This window comes from Piliocolobus tephrosceles, chromosome 1 (assembly GCF_002776525.5).
Source record: "Piliocolobus tephrosceles isolate RC106 chromosome 1, ASM277652v3, whole genome shotgun sequence".
NCBI lineage: Eukaryota > Metazoa > Chordata > Mammalia > Primates > Cercopithecidae > Piliocolobus > Piliocolobus tephrosceles.
The window spans coordinates 82,026,035-82,047,263 of NC_045434.1; the positions used below are offsets into that span (position 1 = coordinate 82,026,035).

General features: G+C 38.4%; 1 protein-coding gene across 1 annotated transcript in view; it reads left to right on the forward strand.

Annotated features, from left to right (window-relative positions):
* The window catches only part of DNAH14 (dynein axonemal heavy chain 14), a 628,991-nt gene that overhangs the window by 334,974 nt on the left and 272,788 nt on the right, over window positions 1-21,229 (forward strand). The window contains exons 41-42 of the mRNA XM_031935270.1: window positions 9,898-9,976; window positions 19,255-19,484. Coding sequence (XP_031791130.1) covers window positions 9,898-9,976; window positions 19,255-19,484 — 309 coding nt within the window. The remainder of the gene's footprint in view (window positions 1-9,897; window positions 9,977-19,254; window positions 19,485-21,229) is intronic.

Sequence of the window (21,229 nt, forward strand, 5' to 3'; positions counted from 1 at the left end):
GCCAAAATTGACAAATAGTATCTAATTAAACCAAAGAGTTTCTGCACAGCAAAAGAAACTATCATCAGAGTGAACAGACAACCTACAGATTGGGAAAAAAAATTTGCAATCTGTGCCTCTGACAAAGGGCTGATATCCAAAATCCACAAGGAACTTAAATTTACAAGAACAAAAAAAAAAAAAACCATCAAAAAGTGGGTAAAAGATATGAACAGACACTTCTTAAAAGAAGACATTTATTCAGCCATCGAACATGAAAAAAAGCTCATCATCACTGGTCATCAGAGAAATGCAAATCAAAGCCACAATTAGATACCTACCATCTCATGCCAGTTAGAATGGTTACCATTTAAAAGTCAGGAAACAACAGGTACTGTGTTTCCAACCTTCTTGGAAGGCCAGGAGGTTTTGCAAAGCTTCTGGGAAGAATGAGCTGAAGGCAGCTTTTCTTACCCAGGGTCAAAGGGCATAGGTACAAAGGAACATAGAGGAGTTTATCTAAATATCTTGTTTACTCATGTTGTCCTAAAACAGACCTTTGATCATTCTCACACAGGACTGCTCTCAATTCAGGGGGTCAACAACTTTCATCACCCACAAATTGTTTGTTCCAAGCCTTTGTCATTAAATCTGTACTAAATAAATGCGATTATTGCCAGCTTATCGGGGCTGCACTCTCTCGGCTACTGGACTCTTGTTGGTGGTGCTGAGCTGTGTGGTCCCCTAGCCATGCTGTCAGGCAACCTGTGTCAGCATACTTTTTTTCATCTGTCAGTCAGCCAGAGTCTGCAGGACAGACTCAGTGGGTGGTACCTTGTGCAAGGAGTGCTGCAATGGATCGCGTTGGAACCCTCAAAAATGAAGATAAAGAGACCGTGCTGTCAGTAAGTCAGTAAGTCATTGCTGCCTGCTTGGGATTTCCAAGTTTGAGGGAATTGTTCAGGCTAGGGTTTCATCATGGGACAACAGTTATCAGCTCAACAGCAAAAGTATATAAAAGTATTGAAACAGCTCTGTCTGGAGTTGGTTCCTTCTGGTGGGTCCATGGTCTCACTGACTTCAAGAATGGGACCTTGGCAGTGAGTGTTACAGCCCTTAAAGGTGGCACGGACCCAAAGAGTGAACAGCAGCAAGATTTATTGTAAAGAGTGAAAGAACAAAGCTTCCACAACATGGAAGGGGACCCAAGCGGGTTGTGGCTGCTGGCTGGGGTGGCCAGCTTTTGTTCCCTTTTTTATCCCTGCCCATGTCCTGTGGATTGATCCATTTTACAGAGTGCTGATTGGTCCATTTTACAGAGCACTGATTGGTCCATTTTACAGTATGCTAATTGGTCCATTTTACAAACCTCTAGCTAGCCACAGAGCACTGATTGGTGCATTTTTACAGAGTGCTGGTTGGTCCATTTTACATACCTCTAGCTAGCCACAGAGCACTGATGGGTGTATTTTTACAGAACACTGGTGCATTTTACAAACCTCTAGCTAGCCACAGAAAAGTTCTTCAAGTCCCCACCCAACCCAGAAGTCTAGCTGGCTTTGCCTCTCACAGCTGCTTAAAGCTGGCAGAGCCTCGGTTTCACAGGCTCAATTAAGGAACCTAATGCAAACTGTTGTGTCCCATAACCCATGGTTCCTGGAAGAGGGTAAGCTAGACATAGAGCTCTGGGAACAAGTGGGGAGAAATTTTAAACATCATGCACAAGGGCGATGGATCCCAGTAACGTCTCTAATATTATGGGCTTTAGTTAGGGCTGCTTTGGTCCACTCTACACAGAAGAGCCTAAAAAGGAAAGGGAGGAGGAACCATCACCTACCTTACCACCTCCTCCTTTTCATTCAGCCCAGCCATTACCAGGCAAAAATAACAAAGAGAAAACAGAGGTTTTGCCTGAGCCCCCTCCTGTAAATTGGAAACAAAGACAAGGGATACACTACAGCTTTGGTACCCTGTCTTAGGCAACCAGCATTAGAAGGGGAGCTCTTAGCCTGCCCGATAATGCAAGATCGACAAGACAATCAGGTATATGAACCCATTTCTTTTGACACTTATAAAGAGATAAGAAAAAGCATTTAAGAAAATGGAACCACTAGCCCATTTACAAAAGGGTTAATTGAGGTCACTTTGCAGACCTCTTTCTAGTAATGGCCATTATTATTCCTCCTCTACCCCTGATGTAGCTCTCTCCAAATCCTATTTGGGTAGAACTTTAAACAAAGAGAAGTTACAAAGAGCCCATGGATTAGTTGAGGAGCAATTAAAAGTTGGCCATATAGAACCATCAAACACCCCTTGGAATTCGCCCATTTTCGTCATTCCCAAAAGATCTGGCAAATGGAGACTTTTGCATGATTTACAGGATATCAATGCTAATTTGCAGCCTATGGGGCCTCTTCAACAGGGCCTCCCTTCCCCCGTGGCAATTCCTGAAGATTGGCCTCTAGTTGTTACTGACTTAAAGGATGACTTCTATACTATCCCCCTTGCAGAACAGGACAGAGAAAAATTTGCCTTTACCATACCAGCTATCAATAATGAAAGGTCAGCTCACCAACTTCATTGGAAAGTGCTCCTCAAGGGATATTGAACAGTCCTACTATGTGTCAGTATCATGTAAATCAGGCTTTGCTCCCCAGTAGAAAAGAACTTCCTAATTGCAAGATTATTCATTTTATGGATGATATTTTACTAGCAGCCCCAACAGAGCCAATAGTTTTAAGTTTATATGCCTCCATCATAAAGAATACACAGTTAAGAGGTTTAATCATAGCAGCTGAAAAAGTACAATTTTCCTCTCCTTGGAAATATCTTGGATACATACTAACTTCCCAGTCAGTGAGACCTCAAAAGGTTAAATTAAACACTAGCAACTTACACACCTTAAATGATTATAAAAAGTTACCAGATTATATTAATTGGCTTTACCCCACCTTGGGCATAACTACTGATAAGTTACAAATCCTGTTTCCTATCCTAAAGGGCAATACAGCCCTAGACTCTCCCATGTATTTAACTCCTGCAGCAAAAAGAGAAATTGAGGAAATAGAGCAAGCTATTTCTCAGAGGCAACTAGATTGCATAGACACACAATACTCAGTTCAATTGTTTGTTTTCCCTACTAAACATTCCCCAACAGGATTAGTAGGACAGATAGTCCCAGGGCTGCACTTTCTAGAATGGGTTTTTTTACTCACATACCATGACTAAAACATTATTCCCCTATATCCAGCTAGTTAGTAAAGTCATCTATACAGGCCACAGGTGATGCAATCAGTTGCTAGGTTATAACCCTGATGTAATCAGAATTCCTTTGAGTAAAAGGCAATTCAAAGCTTATTTCCCCTCTCTCTGGATCTTTAGATAGCACTCTCTGATTATGTAGGCCATATAGGACATGCCCTTCCTGCTGAAAAACTAATTCAGTTCTTATCTCATACTCCTTTAGTTGTGCCTACAAAAGTAGTTCACTCCCCCATAACTAATGCTTTAAGGCTTTTTACTTATGGCTCTGGTAAAAATAGAAAAGGAGCTATTTGGCAGAGATTGCCTGATTTCCTCATTCATCCTGGATTTACTGGCACTCAGAAAGCTGAAGTTGGAGCTTTCATATCATCCCTGGAGACCTAGTCTGCTTAGCCCATCAGTATTGTTAGTGACTCTGCTTACTCTATTTATTGCAGAACCTTGAAACAGCCCTCATTAAGTCCATGCTCAAGCCCACCCTGTATGCACGTTTTCTCCGACTTCAGCAATTGCTGGATCAACGTACACATCCTATTTTTATCACACGTATTCGACCCCACAGCTCACTGCTTGCCCCATTGGCTTATGGCAATGATCAAGGAGACCTGCAAGTTATGACATCACTGCTTGACCAAACCACCCAATTGCATCTATTTTTCCACCGAAATTGGAGAAACTTATCTAAACAATTTCAACTTACCCAGAGACTTGCTAAACAAATTATCCGGCAATTCCCAGATTGCCAGCTCACAGACATGTCCCCTCCTTCAACAGGTGTTAACCCTAGAGGAATAGAACCTGATCAGTTATGGCAAGCAGATGTTAAACACATCCCTGAATTTGGAAAACTAAGATATGTACATGTATCTGTTGATACCATTTCTCAATGAGTGCTCATGGTCTTCCTGGAGAGTCCACCCAATATGTTATTAAACATCTTCTTTTAACTTTTGTGTTTATGTGGTGTCCCACAAAAATTAAAACCGATAATGGTCCAGCTTATGCCAGCTCACAATTTCAACAATTCTGTCCCACGTAGAACATCCAACATTCCACATGCATCCCATATAATCCCCAAGGACAGGCCATAGTAGAACATATCCATTCCACTCCTAAAAATATGCTCAGAAAAAAAAGGGGAGAATATGAGTAAAAACCCTTCAATACTGCTAGCACAAACCTTATTTACCCTTAATTTTTAAAATTTAGATGATAAATTTCAATCAGCCATAAAAAATCGTTTTACTAAAGCCCCTCAAAACATTAAAACTTGTGGTTTTATGGAAAGATGTAAATATTAATGTATGGCGTGGTCCAAATGAATTGCTAACATGGGGAAGAGGATATGCTTGTGTTCACACCCCCTCAGGTCCTCTTTGGATTCCAGCACAATGCATAAAACCATACCATGGCGTGCTAGGACCCAACCCGGTACCAGAAATGGAGGAAATGTCCCTGCAGGACCTGCAGTCCCAGATGATGTGGCTTCCTCGGACAACACAAGCCCCAGACATTACCTGGGGGATGCTGAAGAAGACAGCTCAGGAGGCTGAGTGAATCCTGCTCCAGACACAGACACAATTCACTCCAGATAATTTATTCCTTAATATGCTTTCTATTGTACCTTGCAACTCTCATAGGGTATTAACCCTTCTTGTTCTCTCACTCTGCCTGCAATCCACACCTGCTACTCTCTATTGGGCTCATCTCTTAGATCCACCTTTCTTCTGCTCTGTTACTTGGGCAGACACCTCCTTCCCAGTCTCTTTAATAACATAACTGCTTGGCTAGGAGGGATTGACTTACCTCCAGTGGGGTCTCTTATTAATGGCACACATTGGACTAAGGTGCCAGTTAACACTATATATCACTCCACTATCCTCCCACTGTGTGTAAGTTATAAAAGTTCTAACCCTTACTGTGTACCTGCCCAAACACAATTATGGCTACATCATGGCAAAGGAAATGCCTTAACATTGTTGGTGGCAGGTAAGCTCAAACCAGGCAACACAACCAATGCCACCTTCCCAAACATTTCTCCCTGTGCTGAAGAACAAAGCTGGAAAAGTAATGGATTCCACTTTAGCTGGGAGGTCTGTCACAGGGGACAAGCCCGTAGCTTCCAGTTAGGCAATTATAACATCTTAGACTGGAGCTCCCATGGCCATTTTGAAGGGGGCCTGCCCTTCCACACCTGTGGATATTTCTCGCAAGGTGGAGACGAGAGACTGAGAAAAGAAATAAGACAGAGACAAAGTATAGAGGAAGAAAAGTGGGCCCAGGGGACTGGCGCTCAGAAACTGAGGACCTGCACCGGCACTGGTCTCTGAGTTCCTTCAGTATTTATTGATCACTATCTCTACTATCCTGGTGAGGGGGATGTGGCAGAACTATAGGGTATTGGTGGGGAGAGGGTCAGCAGGAAAACACATGAGCAAAGGACCCTGTGTCATAAATAAGTTTAAGGAAATAAGTTTAAGGAAAATCTGGCCTCGTGCATGCAGGCCAGATTTATGTTTGACTTTACACAAACATCTCAATGCAGTAAAGACCAGTATTGCTCCCAGCATGTCTCACCTCCAGCCATAAGGCAGTTTTCTCCTATCTCAGTAAACAGAATGTATGATCAGGTTTTACACTGAGACATTCTATTCCCAGGGACAAGCAGGAGACAGATGCCTTCCTCTTATCTCAACTGCAAAGAGACCTTCCTCTTTCACTAATCCTCCTCAGCACTGACCCTTTGCGGGTGTTGGGCTGGGGTATGGTCAGGTCTTTCCCTTCTCACAAGGCCATATCTCAGGCTGTTTCAGTAGGGGCAAACCTTGGACAATACCTAGGCTTTCTTGAGCAAAGGTCCCTGCGGCCTTCCACAGTGCATTGTGTCCCTGGGTACTCGAGAATGGAGAATGGCTTTGACTTTTTCCAAGCATACTGCCTGCAAACATTATTTTGACAAAGAACATCCTGCACAGCCCTAAATCCATTAAACCTTGAGTCAATACAGCACGTTTCTGCAAGCACAGGGTTGGGGCTAGGGTTACAGATTAACAGCATCCCAAGGCAGAAGAATTTTTCTTAGTACAGGTCAAAATGGAGTTTCTTATGTCTTCTTTTTTCTACGTAGACACAGTAACAGTCTGATCTCTCTTTCCCCCACACATTTGCGGGATGACCATACTGATGTCCACATCCATTGTGGCATCAATCACAGTTTTGTAGTCATATCCCGTTCCCCTATGATTTGGGCCAATGGGGAGATGAGATATCCCAGACCCCAAGTAAAGGAGATGCCACCCCAAGACACTTTATGGCACTTGGGACATCTTAGCACCTCCCTTAATATCTGGCATGGGACATATCATAATTCCAGTAACAATTATACTATGACTGTCATTCATAATCACACAGATCAGTGCCTGATTTGCACTACCCATCCATATGTTTTCCTTATGGGAACTAATATTTCCATTACACCCCAAAACTCCAAGTTTGTGACCTGAGTGCAGGGACACGCTTGGTTCACCTCATGTATCACTAATTACAATATATCTAATTAAAATATTACTAGTGTCATGGTATTAAGGAGAAAATCTGAGGCATTCCTACCAGTCAATTTGATACATGATTGACAAGGTTCCTCTGCCCTTGCCACCTTAGAACATGCCCTGTCCCAGGTCAGACCCAAAAGACTCATAGGCACACTTATAGCCTTTAAAATCTCAGCCATAGTCATCTTGGCAACTGCTATTGTTGTTGTGGCCTCTATTACTGAATCAGTACAAACAGCTACCTCTGTAGATAACTTGGCAAAAAATGTGTCTAATGAACTTCTCTTAAAGTAGGGTATAGATCAAAAGATTCTTGCACACCTGCAAGCCTTGAGGCTGCCTTGGAATATGTAGAGGAGCAAGATGCACTGGCATTCTGACAGCAATTAAACTGTGACTGGGAGCATTAGCATATCTGTGTCACCTCTCTATCTTGGAATCAATCAATAAATAGTTGGGATGAGGTGAAACAACACCTCTGGGGAAACTTACATGATAATTTAATAGCAGACATAAGGCAATTTAAAATTCTAGAATCCCTAAATGCCATAGATCTACATGCCCAACAAACAGCCATATGGAAGGATGTGCAAGGACATCTCTTCTGGATAGACCCCCCACTCTTAGGGGTCACTCCTTGATTGGAAAAGAATGATACTGGTTATATTCATTTTTGTCTTATGTTATTTACTAATTCTAGGATGCAAAGCCGGAATGCGAATTATAACCGCTGTGCCTGACAAACCTGTTTCTGCACAAAACCTGATGCAAAAAACAGAAAAGGGGGAGATGTAGGAGATGGGTCATGGTGGTGGGAGAAATTATAGGAAAAGATTCAAACCTTCTTGGAAGGTCAGGGGGTTTTGCAAAGCTTCAGGGAAGAATGAGCTGAAGGCAGCTGTTCTTACCCAGGGCAGAGGGCGTAGGTACAAAGGAATGTAGAGGAGTTTATCTAAATAACATTTTATTCATGTCCTAAAACCAGCCTTTAATCATTCGCATGCAGGGACTTCTGTCTACTTAGGGGGTTGACAAAGTTTATTACCACAAATCATGTTTGCTCCAAGCCTTTGTCATTAAATCTGTACTAAATAAATGTGAGCATTGCCAGCTTATTGGGGCTGCACTCTCTTGGCTGCTGGACTCTGGTCAGCAGTGCTGAGCCATGTGGTTCCCTAGCTGTGCAGTCAGGCAAAATACCTGTGTCCGCATACTTCTTTCATCCGTCGCTCAGCCAGAGTCTGTGGGACAGACTCAGCAATGCTGGAGAGGATGTGGAGAGGATGTGGAGAAATAGGAATGCTTTTACACTGTTGGTGGGAGTGTAAATCAGTTCAACCATTGTGGAAGACAGTGTGGTGTTTCCTCAAGGATCTGAAACCAGAAATATCATTTGACTCAGTAATCCCATTACTGGATATATACCCAAAGGATTATAAAATATTCTACTATAAAGAAACATGCACATGTATGTTTATTGTAGCACTAGTCACAATAGCAAAGACTTGGAACCAACCCAAACGCCCATCAATGATAGACTGGATAAGGAAAATGTGGCACATATACACCATGGAATACTATGCATGAGTTCATGTCCTTTGCATTGACATAGATGAAGCTGGAAACCATTCTCAGCAAACTAACACAAGAACAGAAAACCAAATACCAAATATTCTCACTCATAAGTTGGAGTTGAACAATGAGAACATATGGGCACAAGCAGGGAACATCATACACTGGGGCCTGTCGGGGGTGAGGGACAAAGGGAGAGATAGCATTAGGAGAAATACCTAATGTCAATGATGGGTTGATTAATGCAGCAAACCACCATGGCACATGTATGCCTATGTAACAAACCTGCATGTTCTGCACATGTATCCCAGAACTTAAAGCATTTTATATATATATATATAATATATATATATATATATATATATTATATATATATATAATATATATATATTTTTTTTTTCATCTTTGGTAGTAGCAGAAGGGGAAGAACACTTAAAGGATCTGTGGAATAAGGGATGTTGAAGTGGGTGATAAAAAATTGATTGAACTTTTCTTGGTGAACTATTTGACACTATATGCTAAAAATATCCATATACTCTGCTCTACTATCTTTTATTCTAGGAAATTATTATAAATAAATAATCAGAGAAGCACAGAAAGATTTATGCACAAGGAGGTTTATTCATAGCAGAATTATTTATAATCATAAAACAATTATTTGAATTCCAACAAGGGATGAATGACTTAATAAATTATGATGCAACAAAATCAAGACAGGCCTAAAAAACAGGATAAGCACCCAACTCTGTTTTTAGTTTTCTATTTAGGTTTAAATTTTAAAATATTATGTTTTTATATAATTTATGTCTTTATATAAAAGCCCATAAAGAAATGCATCAATATATTACTAGTCGTTATCTTTAGGTGGTGGAATTATGGGTGATTGTTTCCTTCTGTACACTTTTGTGTATTTTGTAAATGTCCTAAAAGAAGCATTTTTTAATATTAAGAAAGCAAATATTATAAAATAAAAATAAGTTACAAGGAAGAATGAATAATTGCTCTTTGTGTTTCTCTGTGGAATGGATTAGTTGGACAAAAAAGGTGGGTAATGGGAATGAGAGGGGGATGACTACAATCTACCTAACATGCCCCAGCTGAATATTTGTTTTAATAAATTTGTTACTTGAAAATATGCAGCTTTTTTTCATTGCCCTACTTTATGAGGGCCCATTTATTATTTAGCTAGTATTGTGTACCATATTTGGTCGTAGTCACTTCATTGTTTCAAAGTTTACATTTTGCAACAATCAATCTTATAAAAAAAGGATAGAATAGAATAAAGAACAAATGTATGCAGCTTTATGCTTCAAATAAATAAAAATCAGTTCTGACAATGTAAGAACATTCTCTGCTCCTGTAATTCCCACTTTGTTCTGGTAAGTTAATTCTCAGATACCGTATGTGAAATAAAGATGTTCTTCTATGATAATTCACTAACTAAACAATGTTAAAGGTTAAACCTCATTAGTTTACCAGATAAATTTTATGTCAGTTGTTAATTATGGAAAAACACTCTTTTCTTTTTAAGGTAATGATTTGAGTGACACATCATCTAAGGAAGCAAATTCTCGAAGAGATTCTGTCACATTCAAGGATATAGAAAAGAGGTCAGTTACATTCCTTCAGAAAACATGTTTTAGTAACAATTAGGTGCCAAACCTTCAAATATGCACAGGATTACTTCTTGATAAACCAACACTTCTGTGTTTTCATAGTATCAGAATCCACTTAAATTCATTTTATTTCAACTTAAAGTTCTTTGTGTAGCTAATATAAGATACCAGATTTTATACTACATTTTGAAGTAATATGCGTTATAGGAATGCAGTTGTCCAGCCTCTCTACATATCTGAGAAAGGAATAAAATTGATATGAATTTATTTCATGAATCTGCCATTTATGAGCTGTGAAATGTTGAATTAGTTGCTAAATGTTTTTAAGCTTTAATTTTTTCATTTATTAAACTGGAATAATAATGTGATATGTTATGTATCCAGAATAGGGCCTAGTACATAGTAAGAGCTCAATAAATTATAGCAATGTAAATTATTAGTTCTACATTTCTTCAGCCATTTTGTAGGATAGAAGAGTCACTGTTGGGCATCTTATTATGAGTCCTTAAGATATTCATGTCACATTTGCTTTTGAGTGATAAAGCATTCACTTGTGATTTCTATTCTGCCTGTCAGTTCTGCCTTAAAATCCACTCACTTATCTACATCTTGATTATGGCATTCTAACCCAAACCTCCAACATTTCTTGCCTATACTGTTTGCAATAGCTTCCTAGTTGGTTTCCCCAGTTTTTCCTGCTCATTCTCAGTGTAACAACAAGGAATTAAATTTTTATTAAATAGTGAGTAGCCAAAAAGAGCATTTATAAAACATGTATAAGATATAAATAACAATATCATAATCACCCATATATATACCACTCAGCCATAGAAAAAGCATATTATTTTATTTTTGAAGTCCTCTGTATTCTCTCCTAGATCTCAGGGTATCCCATCATCTGAGATAACTACTATTCTGGATTTTGTACTTATTAATATATTTCAAAATAGTATTTTTTAGCTTTGTGTGTTTTTAACTTTAAATAGATGAAATCATCCTGTATGATCTTCTGTCACTTGCATCTTTTGTTCAACATTACATCTGTTTAGTCCATTGTGCATATAGCTATTCTTATTTCTTTTCACTGCTACCAACTAGTCCATTGTCATTATATATATAAACTATGATATACATCTATATACACACACACACACACACATATGTATCACAGGTTATTTATCCATTGGTAAGCATTTAGATTTTCAATTTTTGTTATTAACAATAGTATTATGATTAATATGCTTCTACATGTCTCTTATAGAAGAAGAGTCTTATGCCTTATATAATAGTACATGTCTCTTATATGCAAGAGTCGATCTTTTTAAAACATAATTTAAAATATTTCTTTTCTCTTTTGTAGGGATTTAAGATTTCCCATTACTTTCAAAGTGGAAGAAAAAAAAATCTTGGCACAGCCTAAAAAGGTCCTGCCTACCTTTCCAGATTCATCTCCTAATCTCTTGCTCTGATTGTGCCTCAGTGACACTTGCTTTTTCTTCAGTTTGTCAAGCCATGATCCTTTGACCTTACGGTCTTGGCACATATATTCCTTCTGTCCAAGATGTTCTTCCTCCTATATTTTGCCAAATATCACCCATTCTTTGGTCTTAATTGAATAGTTACTTCTTCAAAGAGACCTTCCCTGACTCCCACATCTAAACTAGTTATCCCTACTGTTATTATTCATACAGTGCTTGACTCTTATTTTAAGTTCAGGGGTACATATCCAGGACATGCAGGTTTGTTACATAGGTAAATGTGTGCCATGATGGTTGCTGCACAAATCATACTATCACCTAGGTATTAAGCCGAGCATTCATTAGCTATTTTTCCTGATGCCCTTCCTCCCCTGACCACCATCCCAACAGGCCCCAGTGTGTATTGTTCCCCTGCCTATGTGTCCATGTGTTCTCATCCTTCAGCTCCAACTTTTACATGAGAACATATAGTGTTTGGTTTTCTGTTCCTGCATTAGTTTGCTGAGGATAATGGCATCCAGCTCCAACCATGTCCCTGCAAAGGACATGATCTCATTCCTTTTTATGGCTGCATAGTCTTCCATGGTGTATATGTACCACATTTTCTCTGTCCAGTCTATCATTGATGGGCATTTAGTTTGATTCCATATCTTTGCTACTGTGAATTATGCTGCAATGAACATATGTGTGCATGTATCTTTATAATAGAATGATTTATATTCCTTTGGGTATATACCCAGTAATGGGATTGCTGGGTCAAATGGTGTTTCTGCCTCTAGGTCTTTGAGGAATCACTATACTGTCTTCCACAATGGTTGAACTCATTTACACTCCCACCAACAAGTGTAAAAGCATTCCTTTTTCTTTGCAACCTTGTCAGCATCTGTTGTTTTTGACTTTTTAATTATCACCATTCTGACTGGCATGAGATGGTATCTCATTGTGGTTTTGATTTGCATTTCCCTAATGATCAGTGATGTTGAGCTTTCATGTTTGTTGGCCACATGTATGTCTCTTTTAAGAAGTATCTGTCCATGTCTTTTGCCCATTTTTTAATGGTCTATTTTTCTCATAAATCAGCCTAACTTCCTTATAGATTCTGGACACTAGACCTTTGTCTGGATATTAGACCTCTGGATGGATAGACTGCAAAAATTTTCTCCCATTATGTAAGTTGTCTGTTCACTCTGATGATAGTTTCTTTTGCTGTGCAGATGCTCTTTAGTTTGATTAGATCCCATTTATCAATTTTTGCTTTTGTTGCAATTGCTTTTCGAAGTTTTGTCATAAAATTTTTGCCCGTGCCTATATTCTAAATGGTATTTGCCTAGATTTTCTTCTAGGGTTTTTGGAGTTTTGGGTTTTACATTTAAGTCTTTAATCTATCTTGTGTTAAGTTTTGTATAAGGTGTAAGGAAGGGGTCCAGTTTCGGTTTTCTGTATATGGCTAGCCAATTCTCCCAGCACCATTTATTAAATAGGGAGTCTTTTCCCCATTGCTTGTTTTTGTCACATTGGTCAAAGATCAGATGGTTGTAGATGTACAGTCCTATTTCTGAGTTCTCTATTCTATTCCATTGTTCTCTGTGTCTGTTTTTGTACCAGTACCATGTTGTTTTGGTTACTGTAGCCTTGTAGTATAGTTTGAAGTTGGGTAGTGTGATGCCTCCAGCTTTGTTCTTTTTGCATAGGATTGGTTTGGCTATTCAGGCTCTTTTTTGGTTCCATATGAATTTTAAAGTAGTTTTTTCTAGTTCTGTGAAGAATGTCAATGGTAGTTTAATAGGAATAGTATTGAATCTATAAATTGCTTTGGGCAGTATGGTCATTTTCATGATATTGATTCTTCTTATCCATGAGCGTAGAATGCTTTTCCATTTGTTTGTATCCTCTCTGATTTCCTCGAGCAGTGGTTTGTAGTTCCCTTTGAAGAGGTCCTTCGCTTCCCTTGTTAGCTGTATTCCTAGGTATTTTGTTCTTTTTGTAGCTATTTTGAATGGGAGTTTATTCATGATTTAGCTCTCTGCTTGCCTGTTGTTGGTGTACAAGAATACTAGTGACTTTTGCACATTGATTTTGTATTCTCAGACTTTGCTGAAGTTACTTATCAGCTTAAGAAGCTTTGGGGCTGAGATGATGGAGTTTTCTAGATACAGGATCATGTCATCTACAAAAAAGATAATTTGGCTTCTTCTCTTCCTATATGAATACACTTTATTTCTTTCTCTTGCCTAATTGCCCTGGCCTGAATTTCCGATACTGTGTTGAATAGGAGTGGTGAAAGAGGACATGCTTGTCTTGTGCCAGTTTTCAAGAAGAATACCTCCAGCTTTTGCCCATTCAGTATCATATTGGCTGTGGGTATGTTATATATGGCTCTTATTATTTTTGAGGTATGCTCCTTCAATACCTAATTTATTGAGAGTTTTAAACATGAAAGCATATTGAATTATATCAAAAGCCTTTTCTGCATCTATTGAGATAATCATGTGGTTTTTGTCTTTAGTTCTGTTTATGTGATGAATTACATTTATTGATTTGCATATTTTGAACCCACCTTACATCCTGGGGATGTAGCCAACTTGATTGTGGTGGATAAGCTTTTCGATGTACTGCTGGATTTCGTTTGCCAGTACTTTTTTTTTTTTTCTTTTTTTTTTTTTTTAGGATTTTTGCACTGATGTTCATTAGAGATGGCCTGAAGTTTTCTTTTTTTGTTGTATCTTTGCCAAGTTTTGGTATCAGGATAATGATGGCCTCGGGAAAGGAGTTAGGGAGGAATCCCTCGTTTTCAATTGTTTGTAATAGTATCATTAGACATGATCTTCTTTGTACCTCTAGTAGAATTCAGCTGTGAATCCACCTGGTCCTGGGTTTTTTTTGGTTGGTAGGTTATTTATTAATGCCTCAATTTCAGAACTCATTATTGGCCTATTCAAGGATTTGATTTCTTCCTGGTTCAGTCTTGGGAGGCTGTATGTGTCCAGGAATCTCTCCATTTCTTTTAGATTTTCTAGTTTATATTCATAGAGGTGTTTATAGTATTCTCCAATGGTTGGTTGTATTTCTATGGAGTCATTGGTGATATTCCCCTTATCATTTCTGATTGTGGTTAGTTGATTCTTAACTTTTCTTCTTTATTAGTCTAAGCAGTCTATTTTATTAATTTTTTCAAAAAATCAGTTCCTGCATTCATTGATTTTTGAAGGATTTTTCATGTCTCTATCTCCTTCAGTTCAGGTCTGATCTTGGTTATTTCTTTTCTTCTAGCATTGGAGTTTGTTTGCTCTTGATTCTCCAGTTCTTTTAGTAGTGATGGTAGCGTGTTGAGATCTTTCTAGCTTTTTGATGTGGGCATTTAGTGCTATAAACATCCCTCTTAACACCACTTTAGCTGCATCCCAGAGATTCTGTACATTATCTGTTTGTTTGCATTAGTTTCAAAGATCTTCTTGATTTCTGCCTTAATTTCATTATTTACCCAAGAGTCATTCAGGAGCAGGTTGTTCAATTTACAGGTAGTTGTGTGGTTTTGAATGAATTTCTTAATCTTGAGCTCTAATTTGATTGTGCTGTCATCTGAGAGATGTTACGATTTCAGTTCTCTCACATTTGCTGAGGAGTGTTTTACTTCTGATTATGTGATCAATTTTAGAGTAAGCACCATGTGGCAATGAGAAGAATGTACATTGTGTTGTTTTGGGTGAAGAGTTCTGTAGACATCTACCAGGTCCACTTAATCCAGAGCTGAGTTCAGGTCCTGAATATCTGAGTTAATTTTCTGTCTCAATGATCTGTCTAATATTGTCAGTGGGGTGTTATCTGGGTGCTCCTGTATTGGGTGCACATATGTTTAGGATAGTTAGTTCTTCTTGTCAAATTGAACCCTATACCTGTGAAGAATGTCAATGGTAGTTTACTAGGAATAACATTGAATCTATAAATTGCTTTGGGTAGCATGGTCATTTTCACGATATTGATTCTTCTTATCCATGAGCATAGAATGTTTTTTCATTTGTTTGTGTCCTCTCTGATTTCCTTGAGCAGTGTTTTGTAGTTCCTGTTGAAGAGGTCCTTCACTTCCCTTTTGTGATTTCATAATCATATGTAATCATATACATAATCATACGTGATGCCCTTGTCTTTTTTTTTCTTTGTTGGTTTAAAATCTGTTTTGTCAGAAGCTAAGATTGCTACCCTGCTTTTTGTGTTTGTTTGCTTTCCATTTGGTTGGTAAATTTTCCCCCATCCCTTTATTTTCTGCCCATGTGTGTCTTTGCACATGAGATGAGTTTCTTGAAGACAGCATACCAATGGGTCTTGTGTGACATTAATCCTGTCATCATGATGCTAGCTGGTTATTTTGTAGACTTCTTTATGTGGTTGCTTCATAGTGTCACTGATCCGTGTACTTCAGTGCATTTTTATGGTGGCTCATAATGGATTTTTTTCCCCATATTTAGTGCTTCCTTCAGGAGCTCTTGCAAGGCAGGCCTGGTGGTGATGAATACCCTCAGCATTTGTGTATCTGAAAAGGATATTATTTCTCCTTTGCCTATGAAGCTTAGTTTGACTGGATGTGAAAGTCTAGGTTGTAAATTCTAGGAATGTTGGATATTGGCCGCCCAATGTCTTCTGGCTTATAGGGCTTTCTCTGAGAAGTCCACTGTTAGTCTGATGTGCTTCACTTTGTAGGTGACCGGGCCTTTCTCTCTGGCTGCCCTTAACATTTTTTCTTTCATTTCAACCTTGGAGAATCTGATGTTTGTATGTCTTGGGGTTGATTTTTTTTCATGGAGCACCTTACTGGGTTTCTCTGTATTTCCTGAATTTGAAGGTTGGCCTGTCTTGCTAGGTTGGGGAACTTCTCCTGGATGATATCCTGAAGTATGTTTTCCAACTTGGTTCCATTCTCCCCATCTCTTCAAGAACCCCAATCAGTCATAGGTTCAATATCTTTACATAATCCCATAAATCTCAGTGGTTTTTGTTCATTTCATTTCATTTCTTTTCATTATTTTTTCTCTATTCTTGTCTGCCTGTCTTATTTCAGAAAGATAGTCTTCAAGCTCTGAGAGTCTCTCCTCCACTTGGCCTATTCTGTTATTAATACTTGTAATTTTATTGTGAAATTCTAGTATTGTGTTTTCTGGCTTTATCAGGTCAGTTATGTTCCTCTCTAAACTGGCTATTCTGGTTATCAGCTCCTGTATTGTTTTATCCTGATTCTTAGCTTCTTTGCATTGGGTTACAACATGCTCCTTTAAGTCATTATTACCCACATTCTGAAGCTTGCTTCTGTTAATTCAGCCATCTCATCCTCAGCCTAGTTTTGAGCCTTTGCTGGAGAGATGTTTCAGTCATTTGGAGAATAGGAACTCTGGCTTTTTGAGTTTTCAGCATTTTTGCATTGATTTTTTCTCATCTTTGTGGGCTTTTCTACCTTAAATCTTTGATCTTGCTGACCTTTGAATGGGGTTTTTGTGGGGTATTTTTGTTGATGTTGTTATTGTTGTTTTCTGTCTGTTTTTCTTGGAGTCAGACCACTTCCATAGGGCAGCTACAGCTTATTGGAGGTCCACTTCAGCCCCTACTTGCCTTAGGTTTTTCCTTACCTGGAGGTATTACCAGTGAAGGCTTTGAAACAGCAAAGATGGTAGCTTATTCCTTCCTCTGGAAACTGTGTCCCAAGGGGTGCTGACCTATTTCTGGCCTGAACTCTCCTATAGAAGTGTCTGGAGACCCCTGTTGGGAGGTCTCACCCAGTCAAGAGGAAGAGGATCAGGAACTCCCTTAAAGAAGCCATCTGGCTGCTTTTGGTAGAGCAGGTGTGCTGCATGCGGGTGGCCCCTCCTTGCCCAGACCACCCAGACTCTCCATAGCTGGCAGGCTGAAACAGCTGAGTCAACCAAACCACAGAGACAGCAGCCAAACCTACCTCCAGGAGCTCCATTCCAGGGAGAGAGCAGAGTTCTGTCCATATAACACTGGATGGAGTGGCTGAAACCTCTGCAGGGAGGCCCCACCCAGTGAGGAGGAATAGATTGGGGTCCCTCCTAAAGAAGCAGTCTGGCCACAATCTGGCAAAGTAGCTGTACTGTGTTGTGGGGAACCCCTTCTTCTCCTGACCACTTGGACTCTCCAGAGCCATCAGGCTGGAACAGCTGAGTCAACCAAGAGATGGCGGCTTCCCTGCCCCCTGGGAATTTGGTCCCATCTCACTCAGCCTCCAGCCTATTGCCATTGGGTGGCTGGAATTCCAAGTCAGTGGGTCTTAACTCGTGAGGTGCCTTGGAAGTGCGGCCCAGAGAAGGATGCTGCTTGGCTCCCTGGATCCAGCCCTTTTCCTATCGGAAATTATGGATAGATTTTCTACCTTTCTGGGATTCCTGGGGCCAGAGTACATAAAACTCTTAGGTCTCTGTGTGTACCTGAGTGGCTGCTCTGCCAAGATTTCCCACAGCTCTGTGTATGGGACCCAAGCCCCTGGTGGCATTGGCTCACAGGGGATCTCCTGATCTGTGGGTTGCAAAGATCCATGGGGGAACCATGGTTTCCTTGGTGGTGTTGCACACTCCCTCACTGCTTCCCTTGGCTGGGGGTAGAAGGGAATTCCTTTGGCTATGTGACGCTCACAGGTGGACCATTACCCGACTCTGCTTTTCTTCATTCTCCATGGGTTGAGTTGTTTGCCTAGTCAGTCCCAGTGAGAGAACCTGGATATTTCAGTTGAAGGTGCTGAATTCTCTCACTACTTTCATTCCTCCTGAGTGCCAAGGGCGGTTGCTGCTTCTAATCGGCCATCTTGGCTCCTTGACCAACTTTTTTCTTTACGCTTATCATGGTTTAGCATTAATTCTCCTGTTCTGTAAAAAAGGGATTTTATCTGTTTTGTTCAGAAAAACCAATACATAACAACTACTCAAATATTTGCTAAGTGAACTATTACATATGGCTAGAAATTTCAGATGGAATTATACAAATGACTTGTACATTAATGATTACTAATAAATTCGTTTAGTAGCATATTTTAGGTTTTTCACAATTTATAAATAGTTTTATGATAGTACTAAATTCTGAACTATGTGAAATGTCTTTAAATCAGGCTCAAATGTCATGTTCAGCCCCATTACCATCACCATAGAATTTCATGATCCCACCAACCATGGATGATCTGGGTTAATCCAGAGTGGAGAAGACTCTCTCCAGATTCAGACTGCCTGGCTTTAGCCAGGTTGAACTAAATCAGCCTCTAGGACTTGGCTGAGAGGAATACAGGGTGAATGACTATTCACTTATGTCTTTCCACATAAAATTAAGAATTATAATTTCCTCTTCCAAAATACAGATAAACTGTCAGTAATAAACTGACCTAAAATAAAAATGAAACATTTTTACATAAATTAAAATATATACATATATTAAACATATGTATATTAAATAACATACTAAAGATATATTAAATAAAGTATATTATAAATAAAAGTATATATACATATGTTAAATAAAAACATATTAAATGTATATTTGAAATAAAGTTTGACTATACAAGTTTTATACATATGGTACTTTAAAAATAAAAATAGTAATTGTATAATTTACATGACAGTTATCAAAGGAAAAAATTTACATGAACTCATGTTCATGTAAATTTACGTGAAACTTCTATGTTAACACCTAACTGCATTACAATTTTTAATAATGAAACTTTAACATTATATTAAAATAAATTTCTATTCCTAAACTGCTTTCTAAAAATGTTAACCTTCATCCTTCCATACCTGTCTACCCCAGGGATGAAAATACATGGTATCCAGAGAAAAATCCTGATAAATTAATAAAAATTATTCAAAAGCTTTTTGTGTTTGCCTTTACTTGGGCATTTGGAGGAGCTTTAAACCGTGAAGATGAACACAGAGAAAATATACCATTTTGTCCCAGTTTTGAACCTGATTCTCTTGCAAAAGTAACATACGATTTTGACAAACTTGTTCATGAATTATTTGGAAGCAATTCACAAGTAGGTAAGTTCTGGGGGGAAAATAATAATTATACTTATTTTAAAATATTAATTTAAAGCAATGCTTGGCTTATAATGATTAGGTTCATCTTTTAAAATGTTAAGATTAAAGGAAAAAGAAGGTTTATAATACACCCAATACCCTTCTTGTAGTGAAATAAGCTGAAGAAAATTATATTCTTGTTTGATTTTAGGTGCTACAAAAACCTATAATGCTAGTAAGGCAGAAGATAAATCTGTAAAACTATGAACTCTGTTACTCTGAGCTCATCTGCTGTGTATCTGGATCTGTATTATCCATACCACCATGTAGCAAGAAATTCTGTAGGATCATAATATTATAGTCTTATATTTCTTTTTTTAAAGTATAATAAAAAAAACTTCAAATTTTTTTTCTTTTTCATCTATCTATAAGTGTTAGCTAGTATTTATTTTCATTTAATGTTTTAGTTGAAAAGGAATACAGTGTGGTCAGTCAATATAATACACTACAAAAATGAATTTTCTGTATTTTATTCATTTTTCACATTTATTTGTAAACTTTCTTAAGTCTAAAATAAATCTGTAGTCACTTTCTAAAAAAAATTTTTTAAATTAAAAAAACAAGTTATTTTATAAAGCCTTAGATTTCTTTAGTACTTGTGTTTTTGAATCAGTTCTAACAAATGGAATCTATCCTATTACTTTGAAACAGTAAACCTTTGCAATTAGCTGTTGTTGACTAAATGAACTTTGAGTAGATGAAGTGATTGTTGATGCAGGTACCAAAAAGAGACAAAATGTTAAGCATAAATATGTTTAGAAGAACTTTGTTAAAGATGAATGCTAACAACATTATACCAAAAATACAAATCCTACTGATTCGTCTGATGTATCTGTTTGAGGTTACAGTCATACATTGCTGAACAACTGGGATATGTTCTGAGAAATGTGCTGTTGGGGGACTTTTTTCATTGTGTGAATGTCAAAGAGTGAACTTACACAAACCTAGATAGTGTAGCCTACTACACACCTAGGCTATATGGCATAACCTATTGCTCTAAGGCTACAAATATGTACAGCATATTACTGTACATATTTGAATACTGTAGGCAATTGTAACAACCTAGTATTTGTGCATCTAAACATATCTAACCATAGAAAAGGTACAGTAAAAAATTTAGTATAAAAAATTTAAAATATGGTACACCTGAATAGGACACTTACCATGAATGGAACTTGCGGGACTGGAAGTTGTTCTGAGTTAGTGAGTGAATGGTGAGTGACTGTGAAGGCCTCAGACATTACTGTACACTACTGTAGATGTTATAAACTCTGTACACTTAGGCTACACTAAATTTATTTGTAAATTTTTCTTTCTTCAAGCTGGGTGCAGTAGCCCATGCCTGTAATCTGAGCACTTTGGGAGGCCAAGGCAGGAGGATTGCTTGAGCCAGGAGTTCAAGACTAGCTTGGGCAACATAGTAAGACCCACCCATCTCTAAAAGCAAATAAGTGAATAAATAAAAAGCCAGACATGGTGGTATTCTCCCATAGTTTCAGCTACTTGGAAGGCTGAGGTGAGAGGATCTCTGGAGCCCAAGAGTTGGAGGCTGCAGTGAGCCATGATCATGCTCCTGTACTCCAGCCTGGGCAACAGATTAAGACAGCCTCAAAAAAAACCAAAAACAAACACAAAAAAGAACTTGCTTCAATAATAACCTTAGCTAAGTATAATTTTTTTCACTCTATAAGATTTTAACCTTTTTT